The 26,625-nt window shown below is 38.7% G+C and overlaps 1 protein-coding gene across 1 annotated transcript in view; it reads left to right on the top strand.

Moving 5' to 3' along the window:
* Window positions 1-3,533: 3,533 nt before the first annotated feature.
* sdc2 (syndecan 2) overlaps window positions 3,534-26,625 on the top strand; it is a 35,851-nt gene continuing 12,759 nt past the window's right edge. The window contains exon 1 of the mRNA XM_034298603.2: window positions 3,534-3,934. Within this exon, the coding sequence (XP_034154494.1) occupies window positions 3,875-3,934 (60 nt within the window). The 5' untranslated portion in view covers window positions 3,534-3,874. The remainder of the gene's footprint in view (window positions 3,935-26,625) is intronic.

Genomic DNA, 26,625 nt, shown 5'->3' with positions numbered 1-26,625 from the left:
GACACCCATAAAATGTAAAATAAATGCAAATAAATTGTCATTCTTAGAGAAAATATACATTACAGTAAGAAGCTGTAATTGCTATTTTGTTGTTTGTTTTGATAAAAGGCACACATGTAAAATCCTGTTGTCTGTTATACTGGGACAACCAGTGTGTGGGAGGGATGGCATGCTCTCTTCAATCACATCAACACTAACCAATCATGGGCTTCTGTGAGGAGAGTTAGCATTTTCCTCCGAGTGTGTTACACTACAGCATGAGCAGCAGTTTGAGAAGACGTGTCTTGGAGGGAGCATGTGAAGGAAGCCTTGGAGGGAGACGTGTCTTGGAGGGAGCATGTGAAGCCTCCACTTCCCCCTGTTAGGAGCAACCCTATGATAGAGGAGAGCTGAGGGTGGAAATTGGCAGGTGACCAAATTTGGGGAAAATGGGGACAAAAAAAATGTTGCCAGGATGAGAATGCATGGTGCAACTTATAAAATCAACTATATAACAACAAGCTGTTTGGAAAGAAATTGTTCCAAAGAAAATTTTTCTGAGATAAACAAAAAAAATACAGTGCCTGAACTTTCCCAGGCTTTTTTGGTGATACAGTGGAATTGTGTGTTGTGGTCAAATGAGACCAAAGGTTAACTTTATGGCCAAACACACCGTCATCATGGTGGATCATTGATGCTTTGAGGGGTTTTTTTTGCACGTAATGATCCAGGGGCTGTTGTAATGTTTAATTCCACTAAAAACCAAGATAATTATTCCAAGTTCTGCCTCTGCCAGCTTTACAATACTAATTGTACCAGTGCAGAAAATATTCACTACTTTTTGTGTTTAAAAACATTTTATGTTTGAAAATACATTTTCAAACATAAATCATTGCATATGTTATAGGTGGTGCGGTGGCACAACAGATAGCATTGCCACCATGTCACCCTTAGTGCTGTGTTACTCATGTTATATATTAATTTCACTCACCAACCACTTTATTAGGAACATCTGCACACCTGCTCATTCATGTGACAATCATGTGACAGCAGCACAATGTATAAACCCATGCAGAAACAGGTCAAGAGCTGTCTCAAACAAGCTGACAAGAAGGCTACAGTAAGTCAAATAACCACACTTTACAGCCATGGTGAGCTGAAAAGTCAAGAGGACCACATCGGGTTCCACTCCTGTCAGCCAAACACAGGAATCGAAAGCTACAGTTTACACAGGCTCACTGAAACTGGACAGATGAGGACTGCAAAAAAAAAACCAGGTGAAATTTTCAACAAATCTTCAACTGTACAGTTTATACTGATATAATTTATATACAGTAGATATAAAAAAGTCTACACACCCCTGTTAAAAGTGCAGGTTTATGTGAGGTAAACTAAAGGTATCAGATCTTTTTCCACCTTGAATCTGATATAGCAACCAACAAAAATTCAACTGAAAAACAAACAGAAATGTTTTAGGAAAAATGGAACAGAGAAACTTACAATAACCTGGTTGCATAAGTGTGTTCACCCTTTTATAATGGGTCATGTGACTGTGCTCAGAATTAACAAATTACATTCAAACTCATGTTCAAAAGTAATTATCATACAGCTGCAATCAGTGAAGTAATTCTGATTAACCCCAAATAAAGATCAACTGTTTCTGTAGGATTTTCTTGACATCTTCTTGGTTTCAACCAAATGCTGAAGCCATGGTCCACACAGAGCTTACCAAGCATATACAGGATCTCATTGATAGATGTACCATGGAAGACCATGAAGGCCATCATCAACAAGTGGAGAAAATGAGGCAGGACAGTGACATTACCAAGAACAGGACATCCCTCCAAAATAGAAGAAAGGACAAGAAGAGCCTGGTAAGAGACCTACAGCAACATTAATGGAGCTGAATATCTGTCATCAAGTACTGGCCACTCCCTGCATGTGACATCAATCTCTTGTATTCTTTACATGTCTGGGCTATGGGGTAGGGTGGCCAGATGGAAGCCCTTTCTCAAGAAAAGCCTACCTAAATCACCCTAAACCATGTAGAAAAAAGTGGTCTCATCAGACCAAGTTTGTTTGGGCGTAATTCTAAAATATATGTTTGCCACAAACACAAGACAGGTTATCACCCAGAGAACACCAGCGTGAAGCATGGTGGTGGCAGCATCATTCTATGGGGCTGCTTCTCTTTAGCTGGGACTGGGACTCTAGTCATGATAGAGGGAATCATGGATACCTCCAAATACCAATCTATTTTGGCACAAAACCTGCAAGCCTGTTAGACTGAAGATGAAGAAAAATTTTACCTTCCAGCACAATGACAAATCACAAATCCAAGTCAACAAGGGAATGGCTTCAGAAGAAGAAGATCAATGTTTTGGAATGGCCAAGTCAGAGTCCAGATCTAAATCCTATCAAAAACCTGTGGAATGACATCAAAAGGGCTGTGCACCCGAGATCCCCTCACAATTTGATAGATCTGGAGCACCTTTGTAAGAAAGAATGGAATAAAACTGCTAAATCAAGATGTGCTAAGTTGGTAAACTCTTACCCACAAGCACTGAGTGCTGTAATACAAGCAAAAGGTGCTTTAACAAAGTATTAGTTAAAGGGAGTATACACTTATGCATCCACATTTTTTCTTTTTTTAAATTTGTTTTTTTGCTTGCTATATCACAGGAAAGGTGGAAAAAGGATCTGAAATGATTTATCTCAGTTTCATTTCTTTTTTACATCACAAAAACCTGCAATTTTAAGAGCCCTGCTGGGGAAAAAAACAAAAAACAATAGAAACCCTCATTGAATCTGTCATTTTTTTATGGTTGTAATGGGAATTATATTGGTTTTAATGGAAACTGTAATGGTCCCTGTGGGTCTCTACAGGTAATTTGTTGCCTTCTATATTGGTGGCATGTTATTTCTAGTGGATACCACTAAGGACCAATAATGGTAATGGTTAGCTGATGGTTTTGTAAATGGAATTTGTAATGTAAAACATTAGAATGATGGCTTCTATTGTTTTTTTTTTCGGCAGGGATGTCTGTATAGACTTTTTATATCCACTGTATATTTTGCAGTTTGCTACTTTTTTTTTAAATATAAGACCAGAGCTTTTTTTTCCCCCTAAAGTGATACCCATGATTTCTCATAATTTCTCCTAATGGCAGAAGATAAATCATCTGTCTAACAAATCATGGAAGTAGGGAAGCTACTGTGCTGCTTATCTGTTATGACCTTCCCAGTAGTAGATGGTCCCCTAGATGTCCAGTAGGGGGAGACAGTTCACACCGTACAGGTGGACAAAGTCAGTGATGGGCAGAGTGTGTGATTTGTACAGAATTACACAAATACCAAAAATAGATTTTTTTTAAATTTAGGAATTACAAAGAAAAGAGTAGCATACCAAAAGAAAGGTTAGTGCAGAGAAGAGAAGAGAAGAGAAGAGAGCTATACCCCACCCACTCTGTCTCATAAGTGGTCGGTAGACATGTCAATCATTGCCCACCCTCCCCCCTGCCCTCCCCCTCAGCTGACCTGGATTTGCTGTTGTTCTGCTTTCAGTAGTGCAGGCGAGTGCGCGCGCTGAGTAACACACTCTACAGACTGCGAGTAAAATAAACAGTCATTTTCATGATTATTTCCTCACACAGCACTTCATATTCTGGCAAAAGAAAAAAAAGTGTGCTGCAGAGTAGTCTGAAGGTGGGGGGAAAAAAGAGCAACACGTATCCGGTGGGACTGGGCTCCTGAGTGGGTGAGAGAGAGAGAGAGAGAGAAAGAGAGAGAGAGAGAGAGAGAGAGAGACACACACGCACGCACGCGCACGCAGAGTTACTCAGTAGAAGAGATTTGCTCGCTTTGCTGCACGAAGCCTCGCGCTTGTCTGGGAATTATGAGGAACCTTTGGATGATATTGACCCTCTGCTTGACCTTCTTTCTTTCTGGAGAAAGGGTGAGTTTACCTTTTCTTTCCTTACTTTCTTACTGACTGGTGAAAAACTCTTCTGAAACAATCTCTGCCTTCTGTGTTGGGCTACACAGTAATCCCAAACCCCTGCAACCTTAAGGTTAGTTCCTCTAGAGTCATTTCAGAAAGGTGCTATTATATTGTATATTCCAGCAAACTGAAACCAAACTCAGTGTAGAGCTTCAGCTTCAACACAGAACCACAGACACTGCTTTTAAAGTTCACACAGCATGAGAGCCAACATGGTGCACAGCTTTCAGAGCCTTGGTTAAAGGTTAGAATTAAAAGTAGCCCATGGGAATGGGTAAACATTAATCTAATTAAATGTTGATCTAATAAGGGTCAGTGGAAAACAAATAGACATCTCTGCTGAAAGAAAAAGAAAAAACAACAACAATAGAAACCATCACAGAAATCCTAATGGTTTCCATTCCACTACAAGTACCATTACAAACCATCAGCTAACCATTACTGGTCCTTAATGATATCCACTAGACATAACATGCCACCTATAGAAGTTGAGACCCACAGGGACCATTACAGTTTCCATTAAAACCAGCACAGTTCCCATTATAACCATTAAAATCATTAATATCACTAGACATAACATGGCACCAATAGAAGGCAACAAATTACCAGTAGAGACCCACAGGGACATTACTTTATCCATTAAAACCAATGCTATTGTTTTTTTCAGCAGGGATATCACTGAACTTGCATTACATTTTCACAACCGCTTGTACAAGCCTTGGTAGTTCACGAGTGGGCGATTTTGATTTGAGTCTTTATTAAATGATGAATAATGTTAATTTGTAGATAATAAACCTTCCCTAGACTTGGCAGATTGCTTCAGTCTAAAATGACTCACACTGCTATCTGTCCATGCCATTAATAACTAGGACTCTGATAATTCTGTTTATTTATTTTCCTGTTTATTTACTTCTCTTTCTTCAGCTGGTTCTGGGGAAACTGATTAGGCTATTGGAAACGGATTGTTTGTATATATATATATATATATATATATATATATATATATATATATAGAAGCAGATATATATATATATATATATATATATATATATATATATATATATATATAAATATAAAATTTTAAAATGTTAGGCACTTGCAAAGAAATGCTGTAGAGCAAAGATGTCTTTCGAAATAATGAAATTTAATGCTTCTACATTTAAAGAAATACTATAAAGAATAACGAGCAGTAAACAGTAATAAATGCAACAAAGTCAATATTTGGTGAGAGAACCCTTTGCTTTTTTTTTTTTTTTTTTTTAAAAAAAAAAAGAAATTCTTGCAGAAGCAGCCACAGTTCTTCTGGAGACTTTGTTGCACTGGCGTCTTATTTTTGCAGCAAAACCCAGCAGCCTTCATTATGTTTTTTTTTTAATCTGACAAGTGGTCTCTTAGGTAATGTGCTGCTTTCTTTACTGACATCCAGACATTTTTCTGTAACATGTAATCTTCTGCTGGAAAACTAATGTTTGCAAATCTGAAATGTTTCTGTACTAAAAATAAAAATTTATGACAAAGTTTGTGCCAAAAAAAAAAAAAATAGGGTGTCTAAGGCTTTTGCACAGTACTGTGAGTGTGTGTGTGCGTTTATATATATATATATATATATATATATATATATATATATATATATATATATATATATATATATATATATATATATAAACTATAAATATATATAAACTATAAACAGACTCACAGTATACATGTATATATACATATGTAGCTGAAGGATGCATAGCACCCATAGCAGCTAAGAGTTATACTCTGTAAGCATAAATGCACAGCTCTGTAAAAGTGACTGGAAAACACAGTTTAAAGGTTTTAACCCACAGCTAGACATGTACTGATTATACAAATTTTCATTTCAACATTACTGCCTATTCCTATCATGCCTTACAGTAATATGAAAATGAAAAACCTACCTTTCATTTTAATTTGAAAAACCTACCTAAATATCTACCTGTAATTATCTTTTTGGGTGGGAAGAAATCTCGACAGGCTTTAACATCATTTTTTGAGGTCATGCGCACGTAACATTTGTTGACATGCACTCACTCATCATCCTGTCAGCTATATTTTGAACTTTCCACAATAGCAGTATGATGTGTATTGAATAATGTGGTATATCGTATCACCAAACATGAGGCATTTGGTCAGAGCCGCAAGGAATTTGCGCAGGGATGGAAGTTTGAGCCTGTGTGCCAGAAATACTTTTAGTGTACTTCTAGAAACTAGTTTGATGCTGCAGGATTATTTTAACAAGGTACTAGACAATGCAAGAAACCTTCCAGTAATATTACAGTAATCTACATTCTCATGTGCACTATTGATAATCTTTATTATAATAACACAAGAAAAACAACAGCAATAAACAAAGCTGTAAAGAAAAAAAAAAAAAAAAAAAAAAAAACGCATGAATTGTCCTGACATGCTTTTGGCAAAGTATTATAGCATACTATTTTGGCACTGTGCCTTCACACGGAAGGTATGCTCACAGTGTTCAAAAGTACACGTCGAAAATAGCTTTAAAATTTCAGTAATCTAAAAGAAAACATGGCCTTAACGTGGTTAAACTGTAGCCATGTTAGCTAACTTGCAGATGCATTACTAGCTAGATAATGTTTAACATTAAGTCTACGATAACTAAACTTGTAGTTACTCACTCTCCAGATGTTGCTGTGGTTCAAACAATCTTTCCATTCCTGTCCATTTTGCTCTCTTTCTCTTTGCCTTGTTACTGCTTTTAGGCTCCACTTCTATCCTTGTATGTCTGCAGAGGCATTTTTGTTCTGAGCTGGATTAATTTCATTTTATGCATTCAGATGATTGATGTTGGACTTCATACATATTGCTCAATTGCAGACATCTTTGCAAAAGAGCGTGATTTTGACAGCTTCATGACAAAGTAAGAAAAGGATCTTTAGGCTTTAGGAAAGTAGCCAGCCCCAACGGCAAGCAGACCAGCTGCACCGCTGTAATTGCGCCACTGAATTCTCCATGTTTAGTCCCTGAAGGCACAGCATATGCAATACAGGTTACATGGGAGACAGGCCTTGCATCCTATAATGCTAATTCCACCATTTAACTAAGTGATACTAAATCAAATGAAATTTAAAAATAAACATGTATTGACCAGCCAACCAACAAGTAGACAGTGGATAATTGCACAGTAACACTATTTGTTGCTGCTGTTTTTGGTCCCTACACCAAAGCATTAGATTTGAGTTGGGTAAAAAATTCCTCTCATCTTACACTGTGGATTGTGAGCTTTAATTGAACGTTATGTGCACTTATACACTTTTTATATGTAAGGGATAAAACATGACCAGGCATGCGGTTATAGGAAAATAAGCAACGGTGGTGTTTTATTTCTTTTATACCACAGCAACTTGCCAACAATTCAAATTTTTTGCTAATCAAAGGAAGAAATTTTACATTTTTATCCCTTTGGAGTTTGACAACATAGACATATTTAATGTTATGGAATGTCTGTGAAACTAGCTAGTTCCCATCATCACCTAGGTTATAACGGCTATAAACAGTCTTTCCTTCGCCAGCTTTTCTTTTTTTTCTCTCTTGAAGTTAATAAGACATAAAAACGCAGATGGTCATGTCAGAGAAACCACAAAGCCGTCTGTCCTAAAGATTTTCCCATGTCAGAAAACGTAAAGCTTTGCTTCTGACCAATCAGAATCAAGCATTCAACAGCACTGTTGCATAAATAGTCTGAAAGTATGGCACTAAACGTATTCTAACGATTGGCTGTTCAGTTTCTTGGGTAGTTGTGTTCGGCTGCATCTTTATTTCATACACAGATGAACTAACTGAAGGTTGAGAGTTAATTCTACTTGTGTTTTAGTGTCTAGATGTCTAAAGAATACGATTTAGGATGTAGGAATAGAGGTTGAGACTAGCATAAAGAAAACAGTGCAGCAACTAGAGTTCATGATGCACACTTATAAAGCCTTATAAAGATTTATGGATACATGACATGAAGATGAACCCCTACCAGTGGAAGAGTGATGGAAAGAAAAATGAAAAGCACATACCACCTTCTCTGTGAAACCTGGCGACATGGTTATGTACAGCTGCCAATGGAACTGACTCACTTCTCTTTAGTGATGATATGACTGTTGACAGCGGCAGGATGGATTCTGAGGTGTATGAAAGATTCATAACTGTTCCAACCATAAGTCTCAGAATTTACTGGATGGAGCTTCACCTTGCAACGATTTGAAATGCATTACCAAAGCAACTATGGGATTTTTTCACTTTCAGACGACTGAACTGAAAGCGCAACGCCCCTAAAACAACCACAAACCTTTTAATGGCTGTTTTAGAGGAATGACCAAGCAAAAGAGAAGATGCCTAGTGTCAGGTGACGCCTGAAACACAAACTTCATATGATGTCATATATTTTATCTGATGGTATCTTGATGTGTTCCGCTACTTTGGTGCCTCTGGAATAGACCTGTGTAAAAGCTTTCTATATGGGCTGTTCAGTTACTATATGGGCATTATTCACTTTAAGCTTTCGTGAAATATTTTGATTCGCAATGTCAAAAAAAGCTCAATTGCTTATGGGCTATGTAATACCAGTGCTTTTTGCAAATTGTGAGATGTGTCTCGGTGTCAGCGTGGCAAAACACAGCTTTTACACTCGCAGACAGAAAAAGACAGTTGTTCAGCTCTATTCTGGATTTCTGTAATTCGAGTGCAATACTGGCGTCATCCGCTGTGACACCATACATAATCATTGCAGCTGGAAAGAAGAACATGCTGGTGCACTGAGATCAGGCAATTCCTGATGTTTTCATTTGGACTAAAGCACATCTAAATATTTCAGTAAAAGTTTTGTAGATTACATCATGTCATTGCCCTAATTTCCCCATTGCATCATTTTTTTAACGGCACTGTAAGCTATTTTCAACTTTGCACATATGACTCATTTTTAATGATTGCGTTTCCTTAAAAAAAAAAAAAAAAAAAAAAAAGAATGTTGGGAATGTTGGTGTCATTGATCGAAAGATTAAATTAATGTTTAACACACTGATTCATGAGCAATGTGATTAGTATTTGGTGGGACTCAGTGGTGCAGAGGGTAGCATTGCTGCCTCACAGCGCCACGGTTTGATCCTGAGCTTGGGTTACTGTCGGTGTGAAGTTTCATGTTCTCCTCGTGTCTGCATGGATTTTCTTTGGGTTCTCTGGTTTCCCCCTATCTTCCACAGTAGGTGGATTGGTTATTGGACTGGCATCCCATTCAGGGTGTGTTCTTGCCTCACATCCAGTGTTGCTGGGATCGGCTCTGGATCCACCATGACGGGATTAAAGTGATTACTGAAGATGTTTGAATGAATGAATGAATGAATGAATGGATGAATTATTTGTTTCTTGCCTTTACCTTTTTAGCTTGCACCAGTTTAGAGAAATTCACCTTCATGCTGCGTCATAGCTTGTTAACTATTATCACATTTAGACTTTCCTGGCTAATACACTCATTAAATGAAAGTTGACCATTCCTTTTCACAGTGAGTAGTACATGTTTCTATGGCATCGCTGTACAACACAATGATTCATTGTTGTCGGTGAAGAAAGTATTTTATTTGGTCAGTCAGGTAACACAATACGAGGAGCAGATGTGGAAAAAAAAGAAGGCGCTAAAGTAAAGTGTGTTTATAGATTGCCATTTTATGGTCCAGTACATATTGTTAAAAGTTAAATCATGGATCTCATTAACTTGGTGCTTCTGTATTATCAGCTGTTGTTATGTTGTAATTTGGCTTAGTTTGCTGGCCTTGTGTTTTTAATGGCTCATTATTTTGCATGAGATCACTAATTATAGCAGTCAGCCATTAGAAAATTTGATAACTGGTCCAAGAAAAAGAGCTGTGCGTTTGAAGTACTTTTGAAATGCTTATTGTATCATGCACTCTTATTGCGTGGTTTTTTTGTTATGTAATGGAGGACTATCGGTGTACATTACCGCCTGTGAAGCAGGCTCGAATCTTGTCTAGGTTTTGGTGAAGTGCCATAGGACTGGCACCAGCCAGAGAGTAATTCCATGCTTCACTGGCACGCTGGTTTGTTCTGTGTCCTGTCATTGATTGGAGCCTCAGTCAGCGTGCCCTGTAGCCGTGAAAGCTGCATCAGTCTCAGTGAAAGCTGGCGTAGCACATTGATTCTCTATGCTGGCACTGTGTTGACATTGCAATTAAAGTGGCCTGTCTGGAAACCAGGCAAATCTGTGTTGATCACAGTTGATGCCTTTGTTGAAACCACATTTTGCCTGCTGACAAAAAAAAAAGGCACTAAAGGCTTTAGGCTTTTTAAATTTTTATGTATTTATTTATTATATTAGGGATGCTCTTTTCAGCTTAAAACTGATAGTCTATTAAATACATTAACACATTTATTAATTACAAAAGGTAACATTTAAATACTCACCATATCAATCAGCTCAATCTAAGATTGGGAAATGGTGGTTAAGGTTTCTTCTTTCCTGCGCAAGTCATCATGCATACGTTAAAACAGCACTAGCAACCTGTTCGCTGTTTCTTTAATGAAAAAAGCTGTAGAAATTGCAAATTGTCCGAGCTGCTTTAGTAATGTGTGCTGCTAGCTATGAATATACACATTTTTTTATTCAATACCTTATAATTTCATCCAAGGGCATAAACAAGAAACAAATTAAATTAATCTAATTTATACAGCAGTACAAAAAAGGCAGATTAAAAAAAAAGTTTCCGTTTTTCAGTCCATTGCATCTTTAATTGAATTTTTTGCCTTGAATTTACATTTTGTTGCATCACTAATTAGTGGCTCATTCACCTTTCGTTGTTGTCCTTGGTGGAAAAAGTTTTGTTTGAGTCTGCGAAGAAAGGGCTTCATCCCAAAACGGGTGTGCTGTGTTTTACTGTACGTGGGAATTTGTCAGAAAGTAAGGTCACTCTCCTGCTTTCAAAATGGAGATTTATGCGAGGTCACGAACACCTTGCCATCTGAGGCAGACGTCTAATAGCCGAGCATTGTGCCTTTTCTGAAGGCAACGACCCGAACTGTTAATTGTTTTGTCTTACTCACTCATTTCACTGTGTTGCAAATTGTCACGGCTGTGTGAAACTCATTTCGCAGCTTAGATTAACGAGAGTGACGTGGGTTTGCTACAGGAAGCGTCCGAATAGCAGATGAGCTTGATTGTTTCCAGTGAAACACAATTTCTCATTGTATCAGTTTTGTCAAGTTTGTGATGAATGCCTATTTTCTGCCCTTTTTTTTTTTTTTTTTTTGCTCTCTTAGGGATGGGCTTCCTGTTTTGTGTGCATGTGTGTTTTAGAGACGAAGAGTCAAAAGTGAGGTGTTCACACTGATTTCTCACCCTTCAGACACTCTTGGCTCTTCAGAAGCTCTTGGCTGTTGGTAAAAAGCTTGTACGCAGTCTAGTGCACTCCAAAAAACAAATCCTTAAAAACCAGAATTATCGGTAGTTTCTATTTTGTGTTTGATTTGCTATTGTTTTTACTGAGTAGAATCATTGTCTGAAATAAAAATATCCCTTTTGGCTTAGGGTGTACTGTATATTGACTATCAACTGGATCTAAAAAGTTGCTTTATAATTATTTACATGACAGTGCTCTTTCAAATTCTCGATTCTGATTGGTTAGTAGGTGTTGATTCATTTTCTATAAGAGCAGCTCTGACAGTGGTGCCGGCTACAGGACAAATCACAGGTTTATAGCTTTCACAACTCTCATTCTACTGTTTCTATACTAACAATCGGCACAGGGACTTGTATGTGATTTTAAAAAATGTGTGTAAAATGTGTGGAGCCTCCAGTGTCAGCGGAAAAGCTGTAGCTTTGGTAACATGATAAACCGTGTTCATTTTTTTTTTGTATTTTTTTTTCTTGGTTTTTTTTACTTAATAATGTAAGTGATAACAGGACTTGTCTCGCAGACTTTACACAAGCTTTGCACAAATGTAACTGTATTGCTTTGGTATAAGAGTAATAAAAAATACTACCAAGACAATTACTTTCCTATAATAGCATGCCATGTTGTGTTCTATTTCCTTACAGGAAATTATATTTGTGGCAAATGAGAATGGGATTTCTTTATTTGTATGTATGTATATTTATATGTAGTCAGTAATGGTGCTTTCAAACCAAGTAAATTTAGCCCTTTTGCAGGCTATTTTGCATTACAGTTTGGTTTGTTTGACAAGTGTGAGAGCTTCAGTGGGAAAAAAAAAAAAAGAGGACCATTGCCAGATTAAAAACACAGGTGTGTGACTTCCGTGCAGTCCTGGTGGGGGTGTTTATGGGAAACCGCACGTGTGAATATCAGCTCATTTAACTAGAAGAAGTGATTAGTGCAGCGGTTCCGAGCTAAGGATCATAGGTTGTGAGTTCAAACGCCAGCACCTTTAAACGAATCCCTTAACTCTGAACTGCTCGCTTGCTTTGAATAAATGTGTCTGCCAAATGAGCAGATGTAAATGTAATAAGTCTGCATGGGCTATCATGGATGCAGGTCATAGCTTCTTTGTAGTTTCTGATTCTACCTTCTAATGAAGTTGGTGGTGTACGCTTGTAATTGAGCCACAGTGGAAAAAGTGTCGATGCAAAAAATGCGAATGCAGGTTAAATTAAAAATAATTAAACATGCCAATGCACTAGAGATAAGATGGAAAATGTAGAAGCAGCTTAAATGACATGGCAGCCAGTCAGGTGTCTATTCAGTCACATGGCAGAGCAGAAACGCAGTGAGCCTTTCCAGGCATGTCGAGCTTCTCAATAGTGTCATGTGTCCAGTAGGTGAAAAAGGAATGATGGAAGATTGCGTGCATGGACTAACATTCCAGCTCCCTGATTGCTAGTGCTGTCACACAAGAGAGGAGAAACCTACTCTGTCAGGAACAGGACAGTACTGACTTTGATTAATAGAAAAGCGAAAACAACCTTATTTTTATTCGAACCCTTGATAAATAGAACAGACCTATTGCAAAGAGCAAATATTTGCATACATTTATGAGTATCATTATAGCTGGTCTCTTTCCTCTCCTTTATCTCATTTATCTCCTATTAAAATTGCCTTCATGTTGCTTACACACTGAAATGAGTTGTTCGAGCAGGGTGTCTTGACTCACTCTGTCTCTTCACATCGTCCTTAATGGCCTCCACAGGCCAGGCTCTCAGGACCGTGAAGGGACTCTTGCTCTTGTTTTGCCATCAGCCACGCACTTCCAGCCCGACCGATTCTCTCCCCGCAGTGCTATTATTACTCTGGCTAAAGCTGCTCCCATGAACACTGACATTATTCTTTTTCCCATTTTCCCCCCACAGATGGAAAGAATGATGAGGTGATGGTGGTGGTGGTTGGTGGTGGTTGGTTGAGGGGGGCGTTACTGGGAAGGGGAAATTTGTCTAGCTCCACTCTCCTGATGTTTACCGTGTATATATCAACAGCAGAAACATCTGCGGGACGTATGTGCATTTGTTTTCTAGTGGCCATTTTTTTCACCCTGAAAACTGGAAGCATGTATGTAAAAGTTTTGCTGTGGCAATTCACAGACGGTTCAAGCAGGGCCGAAAGCGGCAGAAAGTAGCAATAGTCCAAAGCTATTGTTAGTTATTGTAATTCTGGTTAATCCTAATTTAAGTATTTTTTTTTAAATGGCTTGTTAATAGGATTTTCCTTTTTATGAGGGTGATTCAAATGAAAGCCTTAATGTTTCTAAAGAAATGTATAAATTTTCTACATAAGCTCCATTTTATTCACTTCAAATGTTTCATCACGGTATCTGGATTTCGGTTCTAATTTATGTCACAATTTTAACGTTTGACTAACATTCTTATAAATAACCGAATAGAATTGTATAGCGCAGGGATGTTCAATTTGTGAAGGTCCAGTTACGTAAAATTTCTTGCACAAAGGTGCGGCTAAGCAACTAGCAAAACTTTTTGAAGACCATATTCACCTTTTATTGCTAACTGAACCATTAGTTATTAGTTTGTGGCTATGTTTTGGCTATGTGGCCATGTTATGTTTCACAAAAGCTAGAGCCACAGACTATGAACAAATAAGACATCCGTTTTGGGAATAAAGTGGAGAATAAACACTTCAGCCAACTTGAAACATTGTGTTTTTGTCGTATTGCCGTGTCATCATTTCCCTTATTCAGAGAGGGTAAACAAAACGTCAGAGTGGCAGAGTGGCGCAACAGAAAAGTGTTTGCCCTGTTGTTTGGAGATGGGAAGTTCGAATCCTGAGGATACCACATCCAAGAGAGCAAAATTTACCATGCTGTCTGGGTGGGAGGGGTGGCATACTCTCTCTCCTATCAATCACAGCAACGCTAACCAATCATGGATGTCTTCCGAGTATGTTACACTGCCCTGTGATGCAGCGTGAGCAGCAGTTTGAACAGATGCGGCACATGGAAGCATGTGATAGCATGTGATAGCACGTGATAGCCTTCTTCCTCCTGGGTTGGTAGCTGTCGTATGATAGGGGAGAATTGGGTGGACTAAATTAAGGTGAAAATAAAGAAAACTGAAGTTGTTTCTTTATTTATAATATTTTTGGTTCAATCCCCTAAAATACTTAACCGAAACTGCATCCAGACCGTGGTCGGCCAGTTGATGACACCTGGGATAGAGAGTGAGATTGTCAGATCAGATCTCAGACACTAAACATGTTCCTGAACAAGCTCCTCTCATTTCCTTTTGCTTTTAGCTCTGGCATGCCTTAACACAACAAACTGAATGCTCCCCTAGAGGATTATGTTTGTAGAAAACAGTAGTTAAAGTCAGGGAGGTGTGGAGAGTGTAGAACCCTTTAAACATTCTGTTTTCTGCATTTCAGCACAGGTCAGGGATCTGAGCGCCTCACCGTGAGGGCTCTGTGCTGTTTGGTGAGAAACAACAGGACACTCCGTGTGTTAATGCAGTCATGATGTGAAACAATTCAGCCTACAGAATGGTGACAAATGCTGAGACATGCTTCCTGGATGAGTTGTTTGTTTATTCGAAATACCATATGGAGATCAGAGAAATGCATGGCTCGGACATTTTGAGTTTTGCCACGCTGCTCTAAATGGATTAGAATGATGAAACGACTGAAACCTCAACTAATCTGGAATGATTACAGCGTGCATTTAATTTGACTCTGACACCATTCTGTCTACATAACATCCCAAACGCAAGCTGCAATTTCTTTGCTGACTTTGTCATGTCCCACCAAGGCATTAAGCTGACATCCCATAATTGTAAATGCCCCAATCCTATGTTGGCACAAACGTGTCACCATGTGGTCAGCGAACTTTTCCTTTGTGTGCTTTAAATTGCTGCGGAAAACGCCACGGTACATTTAGCACATCTGCAATCACTCATAATCACGACCGCTCTTTATTATCTCTCAAACACGCCTTATTGAAAGCTCCACTGTGCTTTGTGGAGCAGAAGAATGCACGTTAATGTAATTTCCATTCTTTCCAGCTTTATGGTCGGGCTACATCGCTAAAGCGGAGTCAGATTAGGCAGCATGCACGTGCATGCCAGTGGTTGCACACTTGCTGTATTTTACAAGCTTACGCCTTATTTCATCCTTCGAATCTATGATGATTAGAAATACACAGAATTGGAGTTCATATGATTAGAAGGTATACAGCTGTGTTTCATGGAACACACATTATCTTATCATCCCAAATCCTAATGTATAAGAAATCCTATGATCCCTATGGAGAGTAAATAAATATGACATTCCCTATGACATGAGTTTCTCAAAGTTCAAGTTGAGTGGAGCTCTTGTCTAGTTTCTCATTAAAAAAAAAAAAAAAAAAACAATTTTCTCTTTGGCAGAATTTAGAGTACTGAAAGTCCGTCTCGCCGGCTGCTGTGAAGCATCGATTTCTAGAGCACTGGTAGCAGACACCATGTCCAATGCATTTAAACTGTGACTACCTAATCAAGCAGCAAGAGGGTACATTTCACATAAAAGAGGGGCGAGACAACAAGGGGAGTTGTTCAAAGACTGGACAGAAGGAGAGATTTTGTTGATCTTTAATAACCGTGGGTCAAACAGCACGCAAACCGCCGGTGCAGTTTTTAACATGCTCAGACGCATTAATGTGACAGCTCTGAGAGCAGGAGTTAATCTGAGCTAACGCACTGTGTTAACTCTCATCTCCTTGCTGTAAACTCCTGCAGGCCTTCGTTTTGCTCTGTTTAAAAGACACTGGGGGATTGAGAAGCATTAGAGGGGCACAAATGTGTTTTCTTTTATGCAGATACAAATGACAGACTCCTTTTAGAGCAGTTCTTTGAGCACCGCATGTGGTCTGTCATCCAGAGCGGGAATTATTGGTCTCTGAACAGGGTAGTGTCATCCACAGATGATATTTTTGTTTTCCCTCTTTGCTCACTGATGCAAATTTGACAGAATGTTCCAAATCCCTTGGAGACAGTAATTACTAGGCATATATATATATATATATATATATATATATATATATATATATATATTTATTTTTTTCAGATTTCATGAGACGGCAAGCTAGGAGGTTTGAAAACCGTAATGTCGTAAAGTTTTTTGTAATTATTTTAAAGTGTACTGCTGTGCTGGTTACTCTACTTGATGATGAAAAAATGAATATAGTAGTGTTTGAATATGGCTTCTGAGTATCTGTAAAGGGTGCACAGTCAGAATACACCATGGGAAAAAAACAGACTGTTTGGCTTTCCTCTAAAAAAAAATGGTGCATGATGGTAATCACAAATCATCACAAAATACACAGTATTTGTAAGGAATAAACACGAGAGAACACGATGTTATGGGAAAATAATCAACAACAGCGTTGTGTGAAGCCATTACAGCCATTACAATCTTATTATCCAGTAACATCATGTCCAGAAATGCTTTAGTCCTCTTATTCCACAGCAGTTTGTCAACAATGGCATTTTATAAAATGAAACAGCGACATGTTGTACTTTTGATCTATTCAAAGTTGCATTTAATTTTGTCACTTAACAGCTATAATCAGTCGTTCCGTTAATAAGACAAAAACTGCAGCTTGTTACAGAGAAACCACAAGACCCTTTGCCTCTAACTGTTAAAAAGCTCTGGAGACTTTTTTCCAAAAATGCTAAATAAACATCTCCTCACAGAAAACGTATTAACAATTACACGTGCTTTTAATATGTTCATGTGGACTGTCCACCATAAAAGTCCTCGTGTAAGTCGTCACTATAGAAATGATAACATATAAGAAAGAGTACGTTAATATAAACCTTTGATTTGCCTTGCAGCAGGAACTAGCATTGCTGTTACATAAATTAATCATCTTTTGACCAATCAGAAGGTCAAGCATCAAGCATTCAAAAGATGTATGGTATAAATCACAATAATTTGGCTGAGGTTTGGCTAACAAAGCACCAACAACGGCTACTATAAGTTCAGAGATTTTTTTTTACAAAGAACAAAGAAAAAATGTGAACAAATGAAGTAATTGGTGCAACTGTCCAGTGAGTTACTTTGCACAGGAAGTAAAAAAAAAAAAAAAAAAAAAAAAAAAGATTTGTAAGAGCATTGATATCTGATGATGATAATCCTAAAAAAAGTATGGTGATGTTATTGCAATATTAATATTATATCATCATATTGCAGAGCCCTATTTAGTACAAATGGATATTGGATATTGTTGTGCAGCATGTCTTGGCTATGCCAAAGAATATTAACATTTAACAGGGGAGAGTTTCATAAAGGAGGAAGGTGGATGGTGCTATTTAGTCTAAGTCGAAGCAGATCTTGGTGAGAGATTCTGGGTTCTTGGGTTACTTTTAAAGGAGGCGTTGATTGCTAGTCATTTTGTTTTGGTTTGCTAGTGTATTCTGGTCCTAATTGAAGTAGACTAGTTGACGGAACATGCATAATCATGTTTGAAATTCCAGCAAGTGTTTAACTTCCTTCAGGTTCGATAAGATTTCTATGCACGCTACAGTTCTTACATTGCCGTGTTCAAGCACTTGTGATATATCTAGGCTCAGCACCGCATTGCGGCTCTTTATTGCTTTGTCTTTTACTCTCAGTTCCCTGCAGTTCTCTGTGTCTTTTTCTTTACTGTAACGGTTATTCGGGAAGCAAGAAGTATTTCCACTGTGAATGTGCTGCTTATTATTTTAGATGTGAAGGAGCGTGGTGTAAAAATGAGCTGCCTTGCACAAACCACACTCCAATTAAAATGAAGGTGAAAAATGTATACTGTTGAGAGCTTAAGCATTTCAGTTATATTAATTAATAAATACTCACTGCTAAGGAATTTGGATTAATCATTTCTTTCCTTTTTTTTTTATCATGCAAGTAGGAGTTGATGCTTGTGTTGGCTTGTGAAGTAACAAGAGAGGTGAAGTAATGGCATGATGTATCACCTTTAATGTACATGAAGCAAAAGCCTTTTTTTTTTGATAAATGTTATTTCTAAACTCTTGCCAATGTCTATTATTTTTCTATCATTTTTCTATGTTGCTATAATATTAAAGACAAGCCATATTTAATATATATCCAAATAAAAATTCCTTCATGCTTGGATCATTTTATACATTGGGAAAATCAGTTAAGTTCATATTGTCCTGAATGGTTGCACTGATTTCATTTAATTTATTTGTCTTGACGCTTTGAGAATAAAGGCCCATCATGACCTGCATTATAATAAATACAGGCACACAGTAAGATCATCTGGGACTGAAAAGCACTCGTTCCAAACACACCTCATTCCATGACTGTAGCCTGACGCACATCGAATGTCTGTATTTGTCTGCTGATCAAAAGAACATGACAAATCATGGCAGCCGATTTGTTTGTCATGGCAGACTAGGATTTCAATGCTTCCCTGGACAAGTCCGAATGATCCTGTATGAATTCTACATACGGTTAGCCAGTTTCTCAAGAGTGTCTCAGCCCACTATGGGTCAGGGTGGATTTATGACAGATTCTGGGATGGTGGAAAGGAAACTTGCAACCCTGTGAACTGCGTACATTTGTTCATAATTACAGCAGGGAGAAAATGGAGCAGGGCGAAACACCATGTGCAGTTTGTGAGACATTTGAAAAGTGATTTTAACAGGAACATTTAATGAATGATCTTTATCTCGTGTGTTATGAAGGACAAAATGGGCTGTTTTTATGCTTTAGTGTAAAGTTGGTCCCCTTGGTGCAGGAGCTTTCTGTTCTGATCCACGGCTTCAGGGGCCTGTTGGGAAGAGGTGCATCCTGCGACATGCTTTTCATCATGAAATATTTAAAGCACAGGCAAGCTCTGGGTACGTGACCTATTTCTGTTTGCTGGAATTATTTACATAACATAAAAAATGAATTTAAGTTATGGCCACATGCTTTGAATGTACTCCGCAGGCGATTGAAGTGGCCAGTGACATCCTCTGTGGTACTGCTCCATCCTCCTGTGTATGTGTCCTGATTTGGCTGGTGAACCCCAGGAAATCCGACTAATCTCCAACTTGTGCCACAATGCCCCTGCTCACTTCCCAAACTGCTAATCCCCAGTGTAGCCGTGCCTCTGTGTGAAAGGGTTACAGGCCTACAGGATTCCTGCTGTGTCTGGTTCTGTGTTGCAACAGTTCATTTTTGTACGTTACCACTCGTTTCACATTTCTAAAAGTACAACCAGTCTTTATGCTCATGATGAAATCCTCCATTTTGAGCTCTAACCGCAGACTATTCTAAGCTTAGATGCCATGAAGACTGAGATATAATGCCTTCCGTTCCTGGAACAGATATTGCAGGTTAACGCTGTTCATTGGTGTTAGCCTGGTGCTTTTAGTGCACAAACGGAAAATCTTTTAGTAGCGCTGCAGATTGTGGATAAGCCCCACATAATGAGATCACAAATCACCACCTGGTGCTTTCGCCTGCGGCCTGCATACCTCCTTTATGCTATTATTTTGTGATTCTCCTACCTGCCCCGGGAACACAAAAGTGTTCCTCCGCTTCTGACTGCAAAACCAGTTTAGACACCCATCCCCGATGTGTTTTATTTCTCCAGTCCTTGAGGTTAATGGCTACTCTCCTGCCTCTTAACTCAGTTATGTGAAAACTCCATTGTCGTTTTATCCTCTTATTGTTTTCACTTGCTTTTTATACTTTCTTTCATCTACTCGTCTTATTCCTTTTTTCTAGCCATCACTTTTTTGCCTTCCTGTGCGAATGACCAACCCCCACCAAATACCACAGCCTTCTGACCCCTTAGAGGCCAAATCCTCTTAATGGAAGACACGCATTAGTTCCATCGCTGTGAGGATTGCACTCACAGGATTGACTCACGGATATGAAACAATTTACCCTAAACTGTTATCTCTAAAAAAATAGAGGCCCAATTACTCCTCCAGATTAGGTACAGTCATCATGTACTGAGGTCTGTGTAAAACATGTCATATGTTGGTGCAAAGACTTTACAAAGTGTAACCATAATAATAGTTGGACACTGAAAAACCTGAGGGTGTCGCCTGTTTCTGTGGTTCTCACACTACCCTGGGGGGTCCAGGGCATGTTTAAGAATCAGCCCGAAGCAGATCTAGGCTCTCTTTTAATTTTCTGAAAAGGCCATTGTGGCATTGTTGTCTGTTGGCCTTTACCCCCTTGCCCGGTTGAGACTCTTTCATGGCCTGCCCCCACCGACCACAGAGAGGTTAATGAGCTGACACTTAAGAAGAGTTTCCTGTCATAGAGAGGAAAAAAGGCCAGGCCTGATACTGGACAAAGCATGCCACAGGCACTTGGGCAATAGCAGAAATCTGGATTAAATTAAACTTTGAACTGGCAGCTAATTTATACATCAGTGACCCACGAGTAGAGAACCCGAGGGGGTGCTTTGGAGCATAAAGCCATGGCTTAATGCTGACTGAGACCTCACCTATCTACATCTGGGCAGGCTGGAGGACGTATTGCCTGTTTAGAGTGAATAATGTGAAGGTCTTTTTGTGAGAACCTTAGTCACACTGTCGCTAAGGTTATCTCCCAATGTACATCATTGACACACTGCGGCTGTCTGGATACGGGGTCTGCTGTCGGTGCTTTCCTCTGCATGCTACTGAGGCTATTAGGTCTGAGTGAGTAGTAAACTATTTACTCACAGCGCTGTCTGTATATATGCCGTGGCATATAAAAAGTCCCAGCTGACACATTTGATTCAGACAAGCTTTCTTTCACATTATAACGCTTGAGTTTACTTAATTCTGTTTGGAGCTCTCTCAGTTATTGTCTAAGAAATGAACTGATTGTAATCTTTCAACCCCTTTGCCTAGAAACCGTAAATCCTCCCTCTTTAATTTCCCAGTGCCTTGGGCCTTATGTAGCTTTGCAGTCAAAATACATAACCAGCTGCGTTGCCTGCTGGTCCATGTGCTGTTCAGGGTGATTACATGTGCTATAAGGATGAGCTTCCTGCTGACTTCTTCCTCATGTGCCACCTGTGTTTAGAGAGCACTGGAGGAAATTCCAGACACGCTGCGGTCTGAAAGAGTTCATTCATCCTCATGGGCAGCGTGAGCAAAGCTGGGGGTTCCTGGAGCACTTTGGGGAATGTGTCGAAGTTAGGATGTGTGTACTCACGTTTGCTTTTCTTCTGCGGCCTGATGGATCAATTTGCTAGAATAGCCTTTTGCTATTAAAGGCTCTTGTGTACATTTATAACCACTTTCATAGTCAGCGAGTGTTGTTAGCGCTTGTTTGGACGTCGTTACATTGCCCAGTTGTAAAACATTCTCCTACGCTTATTAAACGTCAATATTCCACTTTGCGTCACACAGTAATTGGCGTAAAACTCTTGCAAAAAGCCGCTATTATTCAGAGCATTGGCAGGAAATTTCAGCTGGATTCTTTCTCCTTCATCCAAGAAAGATCTGGCATGTACACTAGAGACAAGTCTTTCGGTAGGGAATGTCATTTAAACACCGACAGCATGCAGCAGTGAAAGTGTCCGAGCTGTACCAGATACCAGCCAGCGGGACTGTCCAACTGGGTTTGGGATCGGCTGTCTGGTTGAGTTACACTTTCTCAGGCTCTGAGCTCAGCACATGACAGGCTTTTGTAACACAACCTCACTAACGGTTTTGTAATATGTGCACCTCCGTGCACACATTGCCTGTTCACTGGTCTCCTGAGAATGTACATGCTCCCCTCAGCTTATATTTCCAGTCCAGGCAATATACTGTGTTGGTGTAAGCCTGAAAGGTATGCAGTAAACCTAGAACACTGCAGCGTGCTCTGGTGTGGCCAGATGTGTGTTTTGTAGAAACGTCCTTCCAGAGTCAATGAATCTAAAATGGCTGTCTGATTTGTCCTTTGTTATACTATATGATATTTTAGAGGAGGTTGCTATCATTTGGAAAATAAATTAGCCTTGGCAGAAGTTAATTTCAGCTTGATCTTGTTAATCGCGCTACAGGTCATTAATTTTTTACACAGTTAAAGTTTGCCCATGACACATAACCCTGACGCATAATTTTCATGTCCATAGAGAAACTGTGTCTGTACCATAATATTACTTTGATATGGTTACTTAGGAGTTCAGGTTTGATTTTGTCGAATAGATTTGCAACAGAAGGCTTGGCTTGTTGTGTGACACTCATCCAAGGTAATAAGAAGTTATGCGTTCCCTTTTGTGTGTGTCATGTGAAGCGTTTGTGTGATTTATGAAATGACAAAAAAAAATTATAAGACAAACTTAGATAATTATGTTATATACAGCTTACTGTGTATTATGAGTCTTGTCAAGTTCATACCAGGTGAACAAAATAATCACACATAATTATGTGGCTACTTTTTCCAGTTGTGTGTGGTTTGTTTGCAGTCCTAGAAAGCATGCAGTGAGTCTTGAATTAGTTATGTAAGGAATGCAACGCAACTGGGAGTGCTGTTATTGGAAAATGAATCAAAGATGCGTTGGTGTGATGCCACCCTGAGGTTGATTATTTTCCTATAATAGCACATCCCGAGGTGTTTCTTTCCTCGTACACCCCAGCAATTTGCCACTAACAATTTTTAATATTAATCAAAAGATGATGTTGTGGAGCAAAGAATCAGTCATCCTGACACCCTCTCTTGAATTGAGACTAAAAAGTGCAGCTTGTCATGTTGCAGAGAACCTACAAATTCCTCAGTCCAGAAGTCGTTCCTGTGTCTGGAGACTCCTTCCATAAATGCTAAGTAAACAGAAAGCGTCACTATATCAACAATTACACACATTAAAAAAATCTGTTTATGGAAGTGAATCAATTAATAGGAAATTAATCAACACTTTGAATCAAGAATTCTAGAGCGCTGTGGTACGCAAAGTGTTAATGTGTGAAGGAAATGTAATAAATGTTCATTTAAGTGTTAACCGTATACCATTGTGAACAGTAGCAGCAGTAGTTTAAGCTTCGGCCTACTGATTAGAGGGTTGTGAGTTCAAATCCCAGCACCTACAAGCTGTCATTGGTGGGTTGCTTAGCAAGTTGTGTTCTCACCCATTTGGAAGTTGCTTTGGATAACAGAATGAATATAAATGTAAGTGTATTATTGGGGTTACAGGTGAGTAGGTGTTTTTCTCAGGCACTTTTTGCTCCATTATAGGCAGATTTGGAAGAATTGGCCCTTAAAGCCATTCTGTGTCCAGGCATAGGAAAGATTCCATGGTAGATTCCTTGGCAGTATAATAGAGATTTATATAATTGTACTTTCGGAGTGGTTATTTTTAAGATATAGCTTCAACCCATGCTCTTGACACATCATCAGTGTTTCAAAATGTGCTTCAAACCTACAGACAGGTATTCTGTTACCAACCACTACTCTTTCATTTATTTTTCCATGTAGTTTATCTCGTCTGCTTAGATATCAGTTTTCAATATGAATACAGTATATTTATAATGGAACCAGTTTTCCTGTTTCTGATGAGTAAAACCTATTCAGGATAAAACTAATTGCTCTTTTTTGGTCACTGTTATACACTGAGCTTGTTTCCATCTTTGACTTGAGCCTTTTAGAATCTGAGGCTTCTGAAAGCAATTTTCTGAAACCATATCCATGCGTTCCTCCAAACTCACCACCGACTTTTACATCCGCTCCTCCTGCCCCTGTTTAAACTTGACTGGACAGACCTGCTGCGCTGCACCAAATCTTTAAGTATTTTTATTCAAATCTTGACTCAGAGGGTGAAGCCCATTTCCCAGCATATAATGTTTCACAGCACACAAAGAATTCTTGGCTTTTCTGTGTGAATCAAAAGCTGTTTAACTGGGTCGAGAAATCACAGGGTGGCCATAATCCACTTTGGAGCCACAGGGAGCCAGGGAGATATGAGAGCAAAGCCCCATCACAACAGTCCTCTGGGTTCCATTAAAACTATCCTTGAAAGCGCTGTGAGCTAAGTTGTGCCTGTCAATGGCTTTATTAGGGCTGATGACTGTGTGTTTATGAAGTATATAGATTATAAAGCTTATGTTAATTAGACATCTTTATGCAGTAATGAGTCCGCAGTTCAGGACTCTTCATCTGCCAGTTTTAAGTAACACTAATCCATAGGAGATGTGATTATTGAATTTAGACATGAGTAGGATTTCATGATGTGTTCATCTGTGATTACTGCATGGAGATCATCAAACTGCCAATTAAAAAAAAAATGCAGCTACTCCACAACCCAGCCTTCATTCGATCTTAGCAACAGCTGGCTATGTCCTGTTTTAATTTGCTAACCAGATGACAAACTCACAATTGTTTACTTTTCAATTTTCACTGCTCAACTATGAAAATTCTTTTTTAAAAGAAATAAATAAAAGCAAAACTCTGAAGTTCCTTTTAGAGAGAGTACATTTTAGAAGATTCAGTTTTAGGTTGTTTTCTGGACTCGGAGCCATTTGCCCTGAGAGTTTAGTACTTTTTGTGAAGTGTGAAAGCCGTTTTCGAGGACTGGAGCACTGTAATTAGCTCACCTTTGTGGTTTGAGTGCTTGCATTCAGAGCATTGCAAAAGAAATCTCACTGGCCTTATACGAGAACGGTTCCTACTTTTCAGGTATACCTGCACAGTGACATGCCGTGCATCCAACAAAATGTTCTTCACCACTTGAGAGTTGGTACCAAAGAATAATAATAATAAATAAGAATAAAAACGGATGAACCTAGTGCCTGATATTTTGGAAGCCTGCGTGCACGTGTGGAATTGCACAAACAATTCGGAAATAAATGTTCTATGTGAACGCAAACCTGCAAATATGAGCCCCTCCCCCAATCGATTCCAGAATCAGTCCTCAGAGCGTTTAGGAGTATTATTTAGTAATTACGAATGACACACTTGTTGGACGGTGTGTGGCATCATCAAAGCATGCTCACTGTGGATTCGGTGCAAATCTGAAAGCTATTCAACAGACAGGTTGCTCTTTCTGGATGCAGTTTTGTGAAAACATGAAGAAGACAAGGTTTTCTCTGTAGAAAATCGGTGGTTTAGTGGATGTGAAGTGCCCATCGTCTGTCTAGAGCTATATATCTTTGGCGGTACGGTAAAGACACAGTTACGCTAGCTAGTTAAACACCCTCGACACCTCGTGAGAATGTTGTGAATTTAAATGAAATGCAGAGTGTGATAGTGCGTGCTGGCAAAAGCGAATTTAAAGTGATACACTCTCAAGGTTGGGTAGAATACTCTAAAATTGATTGGCTAATTGCTGTGTACATCTTTCTAAATATATTCAGTAATACTGTATGTTCCATAAGAATACATGATAAGGGAACTTATTAAAAAGACAGATGGGAAACAGTGGTAAAGGTGATAGTTAAGATTTATTTTAGACTTTAGTGTTATTACATATTTCAGAAAGTACTGAGGTCACAAAAGAGGGAGAATACAAACTAATACAAATGTGAAAACCAACACCAAGTGCAACAGAGATAAAACGAAACACAAATGCAGTCACAATTCTGACAAAATAATAGTAGTAACAATTACAACAATCCATTTTGGTGTGTGTGTGTGTGTGTGTATATGAGTGAGTGAGAGGTAACTATTTTACTATAGACACTGTTGTTCTCTCAGTAGTTTTCTTTTATGCTTTGGAAGGGTGAAGATAATTACGTTCGTAAAGGTAATTACTCTTTACATAAAATAGGCAGGGATCAACATGAATGGATGTGAAATGTGAGAAAGACCAAACTACTCAAGCTGTTTACACAAACTTTCTTTGTACTACCTATTATCATTAGTAGTTTAGATAGATCTAGCCTAGTTCAAATCAGATAACAGAATTAAAGTTTTATCAAAAGCACGAAACATTAAGCATACACTGATAGAGCAGGATAGAATTACACTGCATAAGGCTTTGAACTACAAAAAAAATCCTTCTCAAAATCAGATAAATAAGACATTACATGCATGAAGTAATGACTACTTTAAGTACTTATACCTATTCAAGTATACACGTTTTTTTAACCTTCAGTCAGAGAAGTGTGAAATCCATTCTACTGAGCGCAGACATTCATCAAAAACATACTGAATTCTGACTCCAAACCCAGTGGAGCACAAAGGGATGTCAGAGCAAAATGATACTCACTGTTTAATAGATTACAAAAACCTTTCGCCACTTACCGCTGCTATCTAGTA

The sequence above is a fragment of the Pangasianodon hypophthalmus genome, chromosome 23 (genome assembly GCF_027358585.1).
Source record: "Pangasianodon hypophthalmus isolate fPanHyp1 chromosome 23, fPanHyp1.pri, whole genome shotgun sequence".
Taxonomy (NCBI): domain Eukaryota; kingdom Metazoa; phylum Chordata; class Actinopteri; order Siluriformes; family Pangasiidae; genus Pangasianodon; species Pangasianodon hypophthalmus.
This window is presented reverse-complemented; position numbering and strand designations above follow the sequence as displayed.